Source organism: Etheostoma spectabile, chromosome 11 (genome assembly GCF_008692095.1).
Source record: "Etheostoma spectabile isolate EspeVRDwgs_2016 chromosome 11, UIUC_Espe_1.0, whole genome shotgun sequence".
In the NCBI taxonomy this organism is placed as follows: Eukaryota; Metazoa; Chordata; class Actinopteri; order Perciformes; family Percidae; genus Etheostoma; species Etheostoma spectabile.
In genome coordinates, this window is record NC_045743.1 from 14,638,877 (window position 1) to 14,657,757 (window position 18,881).

Consider the following 18,881-nt stretch of genomic DNA (forward strand, 5'->3'; position numbering starts at 1 on the left):
CTTCATTACTAAAGTAAACTGCCATGAAACTGCCACAGTATTTGTATTAATCAACTTCATAATGAGTTATCATGTATTGGATCAGACAAATGCATTCAGTTTTTTATTATTATTTTTTTTACAGTCCCTTGTCTATCTCTCATTTGCTGATGCAGAATTGGAGCAGGTAAAAGCAGTCTGGATATTCTGTGTGTTGGAAGTGGTGGAGGTATGTGATGAGATACAGCAGCTGCACTGTTGTTCAAACACAACATGTTGTGCTGTTGAGGGAAATGCTGAGGGAAATGCACTGTTCCATGAATGCATCATGTTCAGCAGTTCCTCTTTGTGGTGCCATCACAGAGTGCCGCTCAGCAGGAGAGGTTATTTCCTGCCTGAAGAGCCAGTGTCTGAAATATGAGGAGCACATGATTCCCAACACCTTTGACATCACTGAGTGCTCCAATCCAAAAAGCCAGACTGGTCAATGTTTGCTGAATTTCTTAACAGTATAACAGATAATTTCTACCAGTCGCTCACCCCAGAGATCAGAGCAGGCATGTTAGACCTTCTCAGGAACGAGTGCAGCGCTAAAAAAAGATGGCAGGGTGTTCTTCAACAATAATGTGAGCTGCATACTTGTATATGCTTGAGTATGGAAAGATAAATGATCTTCTTGCATTCACTTTATGCGCTGCCATTTGATTAAAAGTACAGCATATTATTATCTCAATATTATCTAACGGTAATTGAGAACCTAAAAGTATATCATAAACAAATCAATTGGCATTCAAGGTGAAGGAGAGTAATAGGGTTTAACTTTGACTATCAGGAATAATGAGTGGAGTACAAATTAACAGACTTCATGACCTTGAAGCAGCACCTACCAAAATAAGAATTTGATAGCCATAATTAATTAATGATGGCCTCATGATTTTATGGCTCTGGGTGCGAATCCAACCTGCTGCCCTTTGCTGCGTGTTATCACCCATCTCTCTCCCCTTTCATGTCTGTCCCCTGTCACTTTAATAAAGGGAAAAGACCCAAAATATAACAAAAAATGTATATATTCATACGCACAAACCATGGAACCAAGTTCTTCATAAATGAAGATTTATTGAATTAATAACTACAGACTAAACTAATAATCAAATGAAAAACAGAACTAAGAAATTAATGAATTATAAATGATGGCAACGATTTTCTCTTTAGCATTTAGCCTTGCACAGCACCATTGCATACATAAACCATTCTGGTTTGGCTGGGTCATCCTCCCCAGCTCTACATATCCAAAAATTGTCACCTCTCAAAAATCAATATGGCGACGTCCAAATTGCCAGACTTAAGGCTACAAAACTGTTGTCTGGAAACCAATGGCTGACACTGCTGCTACATGCACTATTTTCCCAGTCTATGTTATGCACTACCTGTAGGTTAGGGTTGTATTATCACATAATTATAATGCTTTGTCGTATTTAATGTACCTTGTTGTTTAATCTAGCTATTTTTAGCCGTTAGCTTCGATATTGCTAGCAAAGTGTTTGCAATGGGGCCCAAGAGACAACCCTGAGAGGACATTAATACACTGCATCAAGAATAGTGCTTTTCCTTGATTGGCCACCAGAAGTGAGAATGTCATTCTTTGCGACTATAATTACATAAGTGTGGCCTTTCTGCCAGAGTAATTAAGATTAACCTTACATTTCCATAGTGCAACCAAACATCAAAAAGAATTTAGTATCAAACTAACTAATCTACTTTTCAGGTCTACTTTCTGTCCCCAGAGTCAGAACTAAACAGGGTGAAGCAGCTTTCAGTTTCTATGCTCCTCATATCTGGAACAAACTCCCAGAAACCTGCAGATCCGCTGCTAATCTCGGTTCTTTTAAATCAAGGCTGAAGACCTTTCTTTTTGATTTTGCCTTTCTTTAAATGAATGCTCATTTCTTTAAATTTCTTATGCTGCACTGTAACTTTTGTTCTTGTGTTTTATGTGTCCTAATGTTTCTATTTTGTTTTTAACTGTCTATTCATGTGTTTTATTAGTTTTTAATGCTTATGATTTTTAACTGTTTTTACTTGTGTTTTATCTGTTTAACTGATTTTGTGTAAAGCACTTTGAATTGCCCTGTTGCTGAAATGTGCTATACAAATAAAGCTGCCTTGCCTTGCCAAGCTGCCTTGCCTAATCTGAATGTATCATTTAATGACTTTACACCCAAACTTTAGAGAGAACTTACACATAGCTGGTGCACCCTGCATTTGTTTCACTAGCCTTGCCTATGAACCAGATGAATCTAAAATCTCATGTTCTATTTGCTCTGGCAGATGCGTCTGGTCATTCTTATTGTACAGACAAATGTCCAGCAACTTCAGATTTGACGGGTCAATAACAATTATTTATCTTATAATGTGTGTGTTTGAAAAGAAGACTGAAAAGAAGTGGGCTGTTGATGCATTTCTGAAGAAAAGCAAGATGGTTGCAGCTCTCTGTTGAAGCCGCTAGTGTGTCATTATTTAACAAAATGGATGATACATTTTTGCTTTTCTTGATTGCTGTAATTCTGACAGGATTTGGCAAAAGTATAATAAAAGGCAGTACTTGTTCACAAACAATGTTGCCATGGTTTCAAATTGCACCAGCTGCTTGGATTCCTGTACTCTCACGTTATCTGTCTAGTTTAAACGAAACATTATACTGTATTATTATGTGTTTTTAAAGATTACATCTTCAGTAGAATCCAATGATGCTAAGGAAAGAGCTGATGGTGGGTTGTGTGTTAGAAATCCATTTGGATGTAGATGAGCTCCTTCCCCTTTCGGCCCTCCTTCAGCTGCAGAGGCGCCCAGGTTATAGGTTATAATAATCCAGCTCAATGTTCTCCTGCATGCCCGTCTTCTGTCCCCTGCTAGCCTGGAGAGACATGACAGAACACAGATTTGCATCAACCTCTCTTCCGCTCAATAAACACAGACTGTGTGCTTCATTTTAGTCACGGGTCCAAACAACAGACACGTGTCAGAAGCCTACCTTACAGTAAAGATAAAGGGCAGCGTTCACCAACAGCAGAATCAGCGGCAGGACGACCGCTCTGATGATAAGAGGTGTCGGATCTGATCAAACACATGGACATCCTATCACATCACACATCAAGTGTCCAACATAAAACATCGGATAGATCCTATTAAACACAGCTGTAGGGAAAGTCTAAAATTTCTTCAACATGGATACTTATTTTGAGCTGAGAGCTCAGCATTAGAATAAATGTAAGTTGCCATCATTTTGCCTAGCGTTAAATGTGTATTTTATATACATATGACTGTGAACTGTTCCAAACGTACTGCTAATAACTTTACTTTTCTTTGGACTGTGAAGCCAGCTAATGGAGCTTAGCTAATGTGCCGGCATTGCTGGACAGATGACGGTCGTATACTTCACCGGGAATGTGTAGAGACCGCGGTCGAGAGGAGTTTTGTTGCGGATGTATGCTAAGGGTGGTCTGCTAGGATGAATGTGTTGTTCCTGCAGGCTGCAGCTCAGTCTTGCAAGAGTGATTTCTGATGACTATTCCTAGAACTGTTTTGACTCTAAACACGGAGGTGCCGCTGTTCTGTTTCTTCTTGAGCCCCAACCATACACTGGATATTAATAAATAACATATATACAGTCTATGACCCCAACGTTAAGCTAGGTTTATGGTTTCCAGCGCGGAGGCCCCGCAAGTTGTCGCAGTGAGTGGTCAACGGAATTGAAGCGTGCACTCAGGTTAGCACAGACTAAAAACTAAATAGCACGGGTCTTTGTTTGTTTTTGTTTGCTTTTCATATTGAGATTTTTCTGTATCTTCATATGCATTCAGTTGATACAAAGTTGAAACTCAGATAGGCCTACTAAGTGTGTTGTGTTGTTTCTCGTTACCTGCTTCAAACTGAATAGGTTCATTCATAGTTTTCAGCAGTAACATTATGTTGGGTTATTAAAACCACACTTGTTCTTTAACCCTGTCAGTATTCAAGAAAGGGTGAGTATCATTTTCTGGCAGCCTCAGCAATGTATTGTTATTATAGTTCAAAACAACCCATTCTCACTCCAAACTCGTAAAATACGGATGCTTGGACAGTGGCTGTCAGCGTCTGATCCAACGAAAAAGGAGCTCTTCTTCGTGGAACACACCGGAGAGAGCAGCAGGTACACAGGGTTTAACAAGTAGTAGACTATGTAATGCCGAAATCCCTCTTAGGAAAGTTGGTTGGGGTGTCAAACACTGGACTTTCACCCAGGAGACTTGGGTTTGTGTTTCCAAAAGTTTCTTTCTTCTTTAACCGTCCCATTATTCCTGCGTGTCACGGAAGTGTAGCACACCCACACGCTTTTCCTTAACATCACAGCATCAAAAAGGGACACCAACAGACCTGCATTTAGACATGGCGCTAAAGGAGACTTTTAGCCCCAATAACAATGACTTTACCAAGCGTCCGTATTTTACGAGATGGGAGTGAGAATGTGTTCTTTAAAAGGATAAATAGTCTGTAATTTATCTTTATTGTGCTAGATGAAACAAAACTGTAAAGTTGATTCACAGTTGTTATTAAACAGTGTCAGCAAGAGCACTTTAAAACAGTGAAACTGAAATAATGAATGGATCAGCCATGCTGTTTCAATCAGCAAGAGTTTAGATACTGTTGTCACTGCCCGATGCGAGTCAAGTGCAGATGTGAGTTGCGCATGTAGCCTACATGATGCTAACGAGAGATTAATCTAATGTCAATACAGTAAAAATGGACCTACTTAATGAAGTTTGTTCGCTGCTGGCTACAAGTTAGCAATCAAACAACCATAGATAGCTAAAACATTTTTGAAATGACAGCTAGCTTAGCTACAAGCTAGCAATCCAACACAACAAAGGCTGTCACTTGAATGGTGTTTTGCGGCAGCAATCAAACAATCATAGATTGCTAAAATGTTTTTGAAATGATTCCCATTTTCTGTTGTTTGTAATGAGAAAAGCTTAACATTTCATGTATTTCACAAATTTCAGTATGACACGTTATGCCGTAAACCGTTTAAATATGAGCATGCGCAACTCACATCTGCACTTGACTCACATGTGAAAATGCTTTTATCATGGTAACAGAACATGCTCTGTCCTACAGTATATTCTTTGCCACTTATACACTTTGTATACGTTTGATTACTCGTTACATGTGTAACACAATGGCAAAGTGTCATTCCAGAAACATGTTGGAGCTCATCATTTTTATTCGGTTTTGACAAATCATGTTTTCCAAACCTGTAAATAGTCATCTTACCTATGATAGTGATAGAGAGCAGATCGCTCTCAGAGGAGAAGTTATGAGATAAAACATAGACGTGATAAATACAGCTATAGCTTCCTTGGTGGGCGGGCTCTGCAGCAGGAAACAGGAACTGGGCAGAGTGATTGACAGCAGGCATGGTGTAGTTGTGTGCTGAGTTCGAGGAGGTAAAGGTGAGCTGAAAGGAGCCTCCTGGGTACTGTGGCTGAATGAAGCAGCTGATGTTGAAGGTAGAGCCTCTGAACACCTGAAGCCCTTGCTGCTGGGCCTTGGAGTCCCCGTTCAAGGAGATGTTAGGTGGAAGCAGTAGGTCTGTAAACACAGAGAGATGAATGGCTGAAGCAGGGGTCAATTTCAGAAAGCAGGTTTAGTGAAATCTCTGAGTTTGTTAACGATTTTTTTTTTTCTCAGTCTATCAGTTTTGCAGCCTAAATAACCATATCCGTCCTCATATTGCTAACATTACCCATTATGGACATAGTCAACATCCCAGCAGAGTCTTTGTGTCACATTACATTATTTTCGGAACCGGCAGTTGTCTTTACAACATTGGTAATGTGGAGCATATCAATAAAGCCACTGTAGCAAAGCGCCATCAGAAGAATATGCTCTGAAGTGTGTTTTAAACGTTTTTGTAGTATACCCTGGACACAAACCTGTAAGAGACATTAAAAAGGAATTCCAGACTACAACTGAGTTCCGAGTACAACTCGGAAAAAGTAACGGTGGGGGACTCTAGCCATGTTAGGACATTTAGTCCATTTAGATGGACAGTACTGTGTTTACAACTGAATGAAAACCTGTAAACAGTCAGCTTACCTGAGACAGCAAGAGAGAGCAGACGGCTCTCAGATGAGAAGTTATGAGATAAAACATAGACGTGATAAACACAGCTGTATTTTCCATGGTGGGCGGGCTCTGCAGCTGGAAACTGGAAGTGGGTAGAGTGATTGACAGCTGGTTGGGTGTAGTTGTGTGCTGAGTTCGAGGAGGTAAAGGTGAGCTGAAAGGAGCCTCCTGGGTACTGTGGCTGAATGGAGCAGCTGATGTTGAAGGTAGAGCCTCTGAACACCCGAAAGCGTTGATTCAGGGCCTCAGAGACCCCATCCATGGACGAGGACACAGAGATGTTGGGCTGAAACAGATCTGACACACAGAGGATGTGTCCTAAATCATGCACTCCCTACTTATAGTAGTAATAGTTCGCTATTGTAGTGCTGTCTGAATGTATAGTGAGAATTATACCCTTTATAGTGAACTCAAAGTATCCCACAATGCATCACAAGGAAAAATAACAGACGGACGAGAGGAGAGAGATCAGCGTGGCTGCAATCTAAATAATTTCTTTCTTTTGTTTGCAATGATAAAGTTTGTTTTACTAGTTTATGTAATAAGTGCCATAGTGCAAATAAGTTCAAACTAGACTTTTTTAAATTCATAAATATTATAAATATTTATAATGTAAAGGAGTAGCATCATTAGTTTTTATATTGATAACATCTTGCAAGAGCAGCATGTCTCGGTTTTCTTCTTTCTTTAAAAATATTTAAATGATTCTGAGAACACAGAAAGATTGACATTGATTGGTGTGGCATTTCCACAGAGCTCTGAAAGCTTTTTGTAAAGAGTATTACTATGTTTTTTTTTCTATTTTTTTTCTTTTTTACATTTCTGAGGGCAAGAAAACAATGTTTAGAGTGAGCAAAGCAGCTCAACACAACACAAATGGCCACACTGTACTTTGTATTTATTCATTTGGTAATTCATTTGTTAAATAATTTGTTTTTATTAGTGTGAATGGTATGCAACTCTGCCTACGTGATGCCCCACAGGCGTACACCGGTGTGTCAATGGTGCAGACCCACAGAGAGATGATTGGCTGAAGCAGCGTTCAGTCTGAATACATTGCTTCAGGTTTTGGGTTGATTCCTCAGAAAGGTGTGCTACTGCCTTTGAGGTAAGTTTTATTTTGTTGGATGTGTCAGAGGTATTACCAATCAGCAGCAACGTGTATATATACCCAAACCACTGACTGTTGGAGTGACAGGAAGGAGCACACTTAGAGGATGTCACAGATGGGCTTACCTGAGCAGGTGAGATTCAGGGTGATGTGAAAGGGCCACGGTGTTACACAGTCTCTCAGAACAGATCCAGACTGAACACAGTCAGAGCTGACCCTCCACATAGCTCTGTATGACGACTCTTCTTTCCCATCTACAGAAACAGCCGAACCACAGTCCAGTTCTTTACAGGTGGCGGCTGCTGTCTCTGGTGTGATGTCATAGTTAATCACTGGTTTCCAGTCCAGATGTTTCAGCTCCACTATTCCTGCACAGCGACTGTGTCCTCCCACCAACCTAACAGGCTCTGAAAAGAAACAAGAGTCTTGAGTAAATTAATGTAATTTTCATTTGAACTGGAAATAACCAAATCACAGCTGCAGCTCCTCTTCTACCTGAGCAGGTGAGTCCGACAACTTTGCCAGATGAGCAGGTGACGTTTCTATCTGAGCCTGAGCTTCTACAGTCCAGGAGAGCAGACTCAGGGCCTCCACACTGGAACTGTTCGGTCCACATTGGGGCTTGCACTTTTCCATAATGCACCCCCTGAAGGACTGAAGGAGCCCCACAGCCAAGCTCCCTACAGACCACCTCTGCATCCTGCTGATCAAAATCAGCTTCACACACCGAGGACCACCGCTGGGGGGACCGGTTAGTCTTCACCTCCAGTCTGCCTGAGCACACACTAGTCCCATTTACTAGCCTGACAGATTCTGGAGAGATATCAGAAGATTAAATAGAGAGAGATTTAAGACTTAAAACCATAAAAACCTAGATGATTTACAGACCGAACTGAACTTAATGTACTTTGCCTTAAACTCCCTGGGGCTGATCTTTCTCCTTTTAGGAAGTTGGGTGTGGATACACTGCCCAGCGCCCAGCTGAGCTGAGCTGCTCAAAGTGGTGACCAGTAGGTCATTGGTGCCTGTTACGCTTGCAAGCAAAAGACCTGCTGGTGGAAACCAGAAAGCTGTCAAGCTGAGGAAGGAGTCCTTTCAGGATAGTTGATGGTTGGTCCAGGGGACTCCTTAAGACTCCTTCGTAAACAGATATATACCTTGGTGCATTCAGCACCTGATTTACTGAGACAGCAGCTCATCATAGTCCGTCATAGTTGCTGGAGATATTCTGGTACATGTGTGTGTCAACCTGAGAACATAACTGTAATAGATTATATCAAAGATGATGTCAGTGATGGACTTACCTGAACAGTTGACATTAACAGTCGTGGAAGAGGAATCTGATTTTGCACACTCCCTCAGAGCAGATCCAGACTGAACACAGTCATATTTGATCTTCCACACAGATCTGGCAGATGATTCTTCTCTCCACCCGACAGAGACAGCAGAGCCACAGTCCAACTCTTTACAGGCAACTGCTGCTTTTTTCAGGTTCCAGTGAGTGTCACTCACTTGTTTCCAGTCTCCCTGATGTTTCAGCTCCAGTGATCCTGAACAGCGGCTCTCTCCTCCCACCAACCTGACAGACTCTGAGCAGAAAGTGTGGAGTGAAGAAGTTAATTAAATTAAAGATTACACTAAAAGTTGACTGCTGATTCTGCTTTAATGGTCCAAAAAATACCTTAACAGGCTGTTCAAAAAAAAAAACCAAAAAAAGAAAGCCGGACTATACTCCGTCTCTCCCTTCTTTTCTTTTTTTATTTACCTGTTGAGTTGTGTTTTCCTTCAGCCTGCAGTCCTTAAGAGAAAATCAGAAGACAAACATCACTATAAAGCAGCATGATTAGACTTAGACTTCTCTTTATTGATCCTTTGGGGATGACTCCCACAAGGAAATTGAAAATTCCAGCAGCCGTTTTAGCAATAAAAAAATAAAAAAATAAAAGATAAAAAAGACAGTATAAAGACAACAAAACAAGAGTAATCAGAATCAGAATCAGCTTTATTCGCCAGGTATGAGGACACATACCAGGAATTTGTCTTTGGAGCATCGTTACTCACGCTGTGCTTACACATACAAAACAACCAAAACAAAAATATACACACTAATATATACACAATATATACATACTCTAAACAGAAACAATATAGAGGCATGAATAATAATAATAATAATAATAATAATAATAATACATTTTATTTAAAGGCACCTTTCTTGGCACTCAAGGACACTGCACAGGGAATTCATATGTTAAAAACAGCAAAACAAATACTATACATAATAAAACAGCAAAACAAACACTAAACAGCAAAACAAATACTATTCAACAGCAAAACAAATACTATACATAATAAAACAGCAAAGCAAATACTAAACAGCAAAACAAATACTATTCAACAGCAAAACAAATACTATACAGCAAAACAAAACAAATACTATTCAACAGCAAAACAAATACTATACAGCAAAACAAAACAAATACTATACAACAGCAAAACAAATACTATTCAACAGCAAAACAAATACTATACAGCAAAACAAAACAAATACTATTCAACAGCAAAACAAATACTATACAGCAAAACAAAACAAATACTATACAACAGCAAAACAAATACTATACAGCACACTATTGGGTTTAGGGGGGCGGTAGACAGCAGCAATGATGGTTGGAGTGGGACCAGACAACTTGCAATTATGTTATTATATTACAATATGAAAAGTATGAACAGTATGAACAATAATAATAGTAATAATAATAATAATAATAATGATAACAATAATAATTGGAGCACAGTCAAGTTTCTCTGGTCACAGAACTAGGGTTGCACAATATTTTGTTTAATCGTCTACATCGCAATGTGCAAATGTGCGATAGTAACATCGCAGGACGTGCAATGTTAACGCTGTAACTTTTTTGCTGCTTGATAAAGAAACTTTCAATGTTCTCCTTTTAACAAGATTGTTACCCCTCAACACTACCCCTTTAAGACAGGTGGCCATGTGGGCAACTTGTGCATGTGAGGTAATGTTAGTGGTTTGTTATGGGAAGGCTCTCCCTGTTGAAAAGTAGGCCTATACTGTAAGCCGTGGGTGCCGCTGACAGTGATGAACATGCTTTTCCACGGGCTGTGAACCACAGTAGTTGGTGTTTTATGTTTGCAACAAATACAAAATAAATCACCTGGTTAATGCTACGTTTTAAGATAATATAGTTGGCCTTTAGAGTCAAGGGGTCTGTCCCAACTAACTCTATGGTTTGGAGCTGCGAAGCTAGTAACGCAACCTTCATCTACAACAGAAGTCTATGTCTGATATTACGTAATTTAGAGGAAGCAACATGTATTAATTGGCCTGGACTGATATTATTGAGAGTATGTGAATCAACCAGTGTATTTAACTACAAGGTACTTACTTGCTTTGGTGTTTGTAAAGCATTAAAGTTCAACATAGAATAGTTCCCCAGCTAACAGTTTCTGGTTCCAAGAACGTTCTGGGAACGTTTGTTTTTGGTTGCGGGAACGTTCCCTGAAGACTTAGGTTTGGTTGTGTGTTGGTTAATTGGAAAGTTTTCTTAACATTCTGGAAACGTTAGTTTTTGATTACATCAAACATTATCCTAACGTTTCAACCTTTAGAGAACGTTCCTCTAACGTTAGGCTACCTTAACTTTGCAACCTTTAACGAACGTTCCCCTAACGTTATCTTAACGTTGCAACCTTTAGAGAACGTTACCCGAACGTTGTTTTTTACATTCCCCTAACCTTTAAAAAAACTTTAACAACCATACCAATTATATTATTACTTTAAACTTAAGCATTAAGGAATTATGAAGAGGCAAACTTGATAAGAAAAGTTCTCTTGTTATTGTCTATGTAGATGCACTCCCCTACAAAATTACCCTAGTTGAGAATCATTTTTTTTCTCCAAATAAATTATAAAAGCTATTTATGTCATCTTGTAAAAATTTGGCGTTTTTGATGTCGCAATATGTAGGGTATATCGTAGCGGGAAAAAAAAATTGCAATGTCAGTTGTTTCCAATATCATATGCAGCCCTAACGAGGGCTGGGCACAGAACGTCGAAACATTTATGGCAGAGAAAGAAATCCGATCATGTGAGTAGGCTATTGAAAAAATATTTATCTTCCGGTGGTACATTTTGGTTCCAAAAGCCTCTGAGTGCGTAAGCGCAAACTTATCTGCCCTCTCTGCATATATTGACAGAGAGCGGAGCTCGACACGCGCGCAAAGGTGCGGACGGAGGAGCAATCTCCGTCAGCTCTTCAGTTGTGTTTAGTCAAGGGAACCACGGCAATGTGGTTTTAAGTGTGGTTAGAAATGTTCAAAACTTCCCTTAGGCAGCGTTTGCTGCGATATGATGACGAGCCAACAGCGGTCGCCGTGCTGTTGTTTTCCACTTCCCCTGAGACGAGCAGGCGCACCGGGGCTTTCTCCGCCCTGAGGACTGACTGACAGGCTGAGCTTGTAAGGCAAGGCAACTTTATTTCTACAGCACCTTTCAGCAACAAGGCAATTCTATCACATTCCTTTGCACTTAAGTTAGTTCTCCATCAGTTCAATAGTGACAACAGGGCAGTTACCAAGTACACAATGTCATTTGTTTGTTTATTTATTTATTATTTATAATATGTTGTGGCAAAAATGTTTCTCTTTTTTGTTATTTTTTTAAAGTTCAGAACTGTTTTGATTCACAATTAATCCTCATGTTGTCCTCGGGTCAAATTGACCCGTTTTCCTATATCAGTGTTCTTTTTAACTACCCAAAATAACATGATTCATTCCACACAATGCTCTTTGGCAAGTACACATCTCTACTTTCATTAAGTTCATTATTTTTTTTAAAACAAATTATGTGTTTTTGAAATAGTATTAAGTAAAAGTTGACATGTTACAGTCTGTGATTATCCATCAACATACATTCCTTTAATTTTAGTTTAAATAATTCCTAGTTTCTGCTTTTGTAACTCAAAAATGTGCTACAATTTCTTATAAATGAGGTTTATACATTTAAAAATAACTGTAAAACTAAAGTTAATAAGTTAGTGTTACGTGGTGTTGTAAATGTCAAAAAAACTGACAATCATGGGAAAAAAGCATCAAAAGTGTTGAAAAAGGGACAAAAACGTGAGAAAAACTTAAAAACATTGATTAAAAAGCGTCAACAAAAGTGTTGATTTTCAATTTCGACTGAAAGACAACACAAGGTGGAAAATAGCAGTTTTGTGTTTTTAATGATGCCGAAATGGATTTTAAAACATGGAACTGAAAAAAGTTTTGTTTGGAACCAGTATCCAAACTGAGGTACAACCTTATATACATTTCCTATGACCGCTTCACAATAAAAGGTTACATTGTGGTTTTCCATTTGAGGTGTTTTAATGTGAAGAAGCAACAGCAGTAAGCATTACCTTAATGCAGCTCTGAATAGGAAGCAGTAGGCTGATCTCAATCACATCAACTGACAAACAGTAACACCGTAAACACGCTGCATCTTATCCTGTAAATCTGAGTCGATGGCGGACCCCACCACTAACTACAAAAAGCACTGCAAAGAGAGAATTACTGAACAGAACTACACTGATTGGATGTTTCAGAAATAGGTTTTTGGATTTGGATTTTCTGATTCATGTATTGAAAACCTTATTTTGAACATTTAAATGTATAAACAAAAACAAAAAACTAACTGAACAATAAGCATTTCATGTTTGAGAAGGAGATGGAAGAAACTTGTCTAGTCTGCTATTGGTGGCATCGTCCTCCTCATTCCACTACTGCCACTGTATCCATTTTACAAGGGCACTGTCACTGCATCCAGAGCTTAGTGCCGCCCAAGATGATTGTGATTGATTTAAAGAAAAATACAAACAACCCAGAGCATTTTTCCCCCATAGCAGAATAATAATGTGCTACCAGACCTTTTTCTATGTTGTTTGAACTGACACGCTGTTGTAAAGATAGGTCTGGCTACGCAAGACTAGAGTCCTGCGGATTTCTGAATTCAAACATTGTCTCTAAAACTAAAGGGAAATGCTAATCAGAAATGGTGCAGGATGATAATTCAGTGATTCAGTCTATCTCCTATCTGCTGCTTGTTTGGTTTCTATCACTGTAGCTGACCACTGATATCATGTTTCCACATTTCTGTTCTTTGATACTAATTTGTTCTTCATAAAGCTTCAGGGTGTTTTAGCTTAGCTTCTTCCTTTATTCAGAACATATAGTATTGGTTTTATTACTTACATTAAGACAATCATTGTTTTGTATTACAAGTTTTCGGAAATTATATGTTTTAAGTGAGAAAATATCAATCAATAAATTACCTTTATTTCAACTTGTGAGACACTGAGGTTGCCCTCATTCACAGTAACGACGAGCAAGAGGGATACAAAAAAAAAAAAAAATGTGTTTGTTCAGGAATCGGTATGGTCACTGTATTGGTATTGGTACCAGTATAGAGTATTTTTAAACAATCCCCAGCCCTAGTCAGCTATGACAAAAACACATTTCTCCATGTTTTTGGGAAAGAAATGTTGTATAAATGATTATGGCTGGGTATTGTTAAAAGAAGTTCAATACCAATACCGTGACTTCCATACCGAGTCCCACACAATACTTTAATTGATACCAATTTTATCAAACCAAAATAAATTACACATTATGGCACAAATCTTTTTCTGTGTGTCTCTATGACGTAACTTTAGATAACCAATCACAGACATTATTAGATGTTGGTAGAAGCGTACTGCATGCTTATTGGCTCACTGACGCTGATGAAATTTACTCCTTAGGTATCAAAATTGGGTATTGAATGATGAGGCATTTTTTGATACGCAATATTAAGGAGGCAATTTGCTTGGTGCTTGAAAAGTTTTGAATTTGGTACCCAGCTTTATAAAGGATAAATGAACAATCCCTTCTGCAAAAAACATCAGAATATAAGAATATAGGAAGGAAACTGGTGTATGTACAATTCAAGTGGGCATCTGGTTTATAGTATGAAAACAAAACCTTTAAAGATACGTTTTTTTACATACATTTTGAAGAAACTACAGCTGAATAGGGATTCCAACTTTAACTAATGGATATCACAATAAAACTTACCCTGTTGATTATTAACACTGAGAAAATTATTTTTTTGTATTATAGGGTCTCTGAAATGTTGTTTAAATATGCAAATGATGCATTATGAAATGCTAAAGTTTGGTGAATTTAGGAAACCGATACAGATGCAGAGAGACAAAAGTAAAACAGTAAAATAACTATTTTCCACTTGTCTGACTGAAGACTGCTTAAAAGCACTAACCAGTGCATGAAAAAAACCTGCTTTTTTGTCTGTAGTGCCTTAAAGTAAAGCCTTACCTAAGTTCATAAGCAACAGCAACAACAGGTGATCCATGTCCAGGTAGACCCTCTTTCTGCCTGTCTGTCTCCAATATGTGCTGCCCTTAGTGTATATCTGCACACAGGAAGAGATGGAGATTCACTGGAATATATCTGACTGCCACATCCTGCCTCTCTGTCCCTCCTTTAAAGGTACATTTCCACTTCTCTATTTAATTTGTTGCCGTTTTCCACCTGTCCACCACTTCAATTGAAATACAAGTACTATGTAATTTAAAAATACATTCCACTCCTATTATCAAATTCTAGGCATTTATCAGTCTTGATATGACATCGAAAGGATGAGCTCTACTAATTTTCCACATTATAGATTTGAAGTGGCCAATCAGGACATCTTGGCGACCTTTGACTGAGTGAGTGAACAGCCACGGTGGTGCACTAGCTCTTTCATATTGCAATAGGACTGGGCATTTAAAGTCAAGTTCATACATTTCTAAGATCTTCAACAAGAAACCAATTGAACAAGTTCAAAAGACACAAAACAGTCCCATTACAGCAGATGATACACCCCCTCTTCCCCCAAATACTAACAACTTAAAAAAAAAAAAGGATTTTCCTTTGTGTACCCCCTAATACCAGGGAAACTAATAAAATACGGTACTTCACAATGATAACATTACATTTCAGAGATCACGTAATACAAAACATAATTGTCCTAATGTAAATAATCAACTGGGGTTTCATGGTGATCTGTTTTAGTCACCCATTCACCTGTAGTGACTTAAAAATTTATGAATTTTAAAATCCACATCTTTAAAGGTTTTGTTCTCATACTCTTAAACCATATGTCTTCAGTTCAGTATATATGCAACAATTTTTACAGTTTCATTCCGAAGGTTTTTGCAGAGGGGGTTTTAGGGCTGTGCAATTAATCAAATTTTAATCCCAATTACAATTTTGGCTCCTATTACTTGTCTTGGGTTTTAAATGAAAAAAAAGTTAAAATTGGAAAAGTTGTAAGGGAAATGTCAAAGGTCAAGGTCTTTTCACTGTTGATTTAACTGTTTCACTGTTTTTAACTTCAATAATGCAACATCTTTCCAAAAGTAAATTATTAATCGTGGTAAATAACCATGATTTCAATATCGACCAAAATAATCGTGATTATGATTTTTCCATAATCGAGCACCCCTATGGGTTTGTTCATACGTGAGCTATAGCCTGATGTATACAACATGTCATTCCTAAAAGCATGGAGAAAATGTGTTTAGATGAAAACTTGGCAAGCGTGATAGACGGATAGTTTATCCAATCACCAATGACGGCTTCTTGGATGCTGTGTTACAAACTATCAGGCTCGTCAGGTTAAACTGCCACCGTGTGGCCGTAAATAGAACGGTCATATGCGACATTTTGTGATTCTTTGGAAATCGACCTATAATGTCGTTTAGCAGCGGTTGAGAAGGAGAATGGGCTGCACTGTGCACCCTGCTCACTGTTTTTGGCTGGGGGTTACACACCAATGTGGGGCCGAAAGGCTATTGTTAAGTTGTTTTGGTTTCCTCACACAGAAAAGAAAAAAAGGGCAGGTCTATACATTGTTTTAAGGATAGCACTGCATTTTATACAGTTAAAAGTTAAAATAACATCAGTGTTGAGTAGGCGTGGGGAATCTCTTGGCACCTCACGATTCGATTCCGATTCAGAGGCCACCGATTCCATTCTAATCCGATTATCGATGCATCTCGATGCAACAATTTCTTTTATGTACAGTACATATAAATCTGAGTTTGTTAGATTTGGATATATACAGTATTTGTCACACACAAGTTTTAATTAAATGTCTTGTCTACTAAGGTTTTTTTTTATTTTGTAGTCATTCCATGCTTAAGCCTTAAACATGGTTGTGAAAGTCACCTTTTCTCCCAGTAATCTTCCATGTCAGAGGCTCATGTCTAAATGTGGAGAACTGGCTTCTTAGAACACGAAACATGAGGTGGTCAGATGTTATTTGATTAAGTAGATGAACACATATGTGTTTTGCCTGATTATTTTGTGTATGTCTTATTAGATCATGTGTACATAAACAATTATTCTTTTTACCTTTTGGCCATTTTTGTGTTTATTTTTTCTGTTCTCTGGCCTAACCTCTAAGTTGTTGTCCATTATCCCGTCCTCTTTCAGTCACTCTGTTTTCTGATTTGTACATGTCTTGAGACAGTAACTTTTAAATAAAAATCAACACATTTTTTTTTTTTTTTTTTAAACAATCAATTATTATCTAATCAAAATCAAGAAGCGAGTCATTCTAGGGAGAATTGCAAAGCATCTAAGAGCCATCTCCTTACACTTAAATGAAAAATAGGACTCTATCTTGACTGTGGTACTGAATTCCACTGATGCTCTAAAGGCTAAATGCAGTTTTTCTCCCCTAGCTGCATATTGAGTCGTTCTGTTTGCGGTAGATTTTAAGTTAATGAACCCAGACAGAAGAGGAGGAGTTGGACCATGCATGACCTTTTAAACTAGACAGGCATGTATGTATCTGATGAAGTTTTCCTAGCTAAGCAGATTATATTTGATCGACTTTATTGTCCACCTCCAGTGGAAATGTTTCTTCAACTTCCCCCAAGTACATCAAAAATACATACACTGCACATGACATAAGAGTGTTAAAAAGTATATAATATACGGTACAATAGTGCAAATGGGCAGGTAGCAGCAAATGAGTTATATAATTAATAAAAGATATTGCATTTTATAAAAGTTCTATGATGCAGTCATTCTGTTTTCAATGCCTTTAAAATACTTCTCATGTTCCGACTGGCCCTTGGGATCAACTTGAAATTCACGTCCAGAAGGCAGTGATGAAAACTGGTTTGAAGACTCTCTTTTTCACCTTTTTTGTCTTCGTTAAATTGGTCCATTAACGGAGATTAATCTGTAGATCCCAGAGGTAAACCTTTTAAAATATCTCACAGGTGCTTTATTGTTTATGATTCCATTGTTTCATGACTTTATCAGTTTATTCCTAATGACCAGAAATTATTGTTTTCTGTGTGCTTTGTGGGGTCCAGGGGTATCCCAGTCAAAAGCACCCAATTCCCCCTGCAGTTTTAATAGATGTAACTATTTATTTAGTTTATGTTTGCCATGGAAACACTATCACAGCAGGTCGGGCACTCTGTCAGTCATTTCGAAGGAGACAGACACACATGCATATTGTACAATCTAAATTAAAATTACAATTATTCAACCTTTATTTTTGACCTCTCTCTACTTTAGTATTAAAAGACAATTTTGTTGTTGTTGTTGTTGTAAATTACTTTTATAGTCGTTGCTTTCACCATATCAATAGACCACAAATAACGTTTACTTTAAATTACTAAAAAAGAAATGATGCCAGAAACAAAGGATGGTAAATAGGCTTTTAAAATGGATTGCATTTTGGGACAAAAACTGAATTATATATCATTTTACACAATATGCTAATTAACCTTAACTTTCCTAAATCTATGAAAATCTATTTTCACATGACTTGTATTACAAAACTAATGTTCTGATAAGAAGGTTAGACACTTTAGCAGCTTCTCTGAACTGCATTTATGTGAAACTGATAAACCTTTAATTTGATAAGAAGTTTGCTGACAGATTATAAATTACAGGACTGTGGTTTCTGTAAGCATGATAGCCAGGCAGGTTGAGCCGTTATTAATGCTTTCAGAGTGTGTTCACACTTAGTGAGCAGGGGAACTAAAAACTGTTGTAAACAAACAGATACAAATTTTAAAAGACCCTAAGAATCATGCATCTAAAGTCTACATTGCAAATTGACAGATTCAGTTTTTTGTTGCTGTAATTATTCCTTCCGTTCATACTGACTGAAGAGATGTGTTTTGTGTTACTCTGTTACTGTAGTACAGCAAGAAAACAATATCCGGGCAAACACGAGGAGGAAGTGTGTCCTAAAAAGACTCTAACTCTGATTTGACTGAGTCAGACTGCTGAAGCCTCATACAAATGTATTCCTAACAAACACCTTTCGGTGCGTGACGTTTTTTTTACATTGAAACAGCAATACACTGAAGTGGTAGGATTTCAAAGTCTAAAAACTAACTGTTTTATTCCAGGGGAAATTGATGCCCAGATGCTCACTCTACTGCAGTCTCCATTCCCTGCTGTCCCGATCACTGCTGACATTGTGGAGGGTAGCTCTCAGCTCACAGAATACTTCAAAAGTATCAACAATTCAGAACGCCAC

General features: G+C 38.1%; 1 protein-coding gene across 1 annotated transcript; it reads right to left on the bottom strand.

The window, feature by feature from the left end:
- Nucleotides 1-1,959: 1,959 nt before the first annotated feature.
- LOC116698414 (scavenger receptor cysteine-rich type 1 protein M130) lies at nt 1,960-16,786 on the bottom strand. Its single transcript, XM_032530343.1, has 10 exons — nt 16,769-16,786; nt 14,639-14,735; nt 9,021-9,053; nt 8,560-8,844; nt 7,751-8,068; nt 7,381-7,662; nt 6,115-6,441; nt 5,290-5,607; nt 3,011-3,093; nt 1,960-2,893 (listed from the first exon to the last, which is right to left on the bottom strand). Exons 1-10 carry the CDS (start codon nt 16,784-16,786, stop codon nt 2,831-2,833), a joined length of 1,824 nt encoding a protein of 607 aa, XP_032386234.1. The 3' UTR covers nt 1,960-2,830.
- Nucleotides 16,787-18,881: the final 2,095 nt, after the last annotated feature.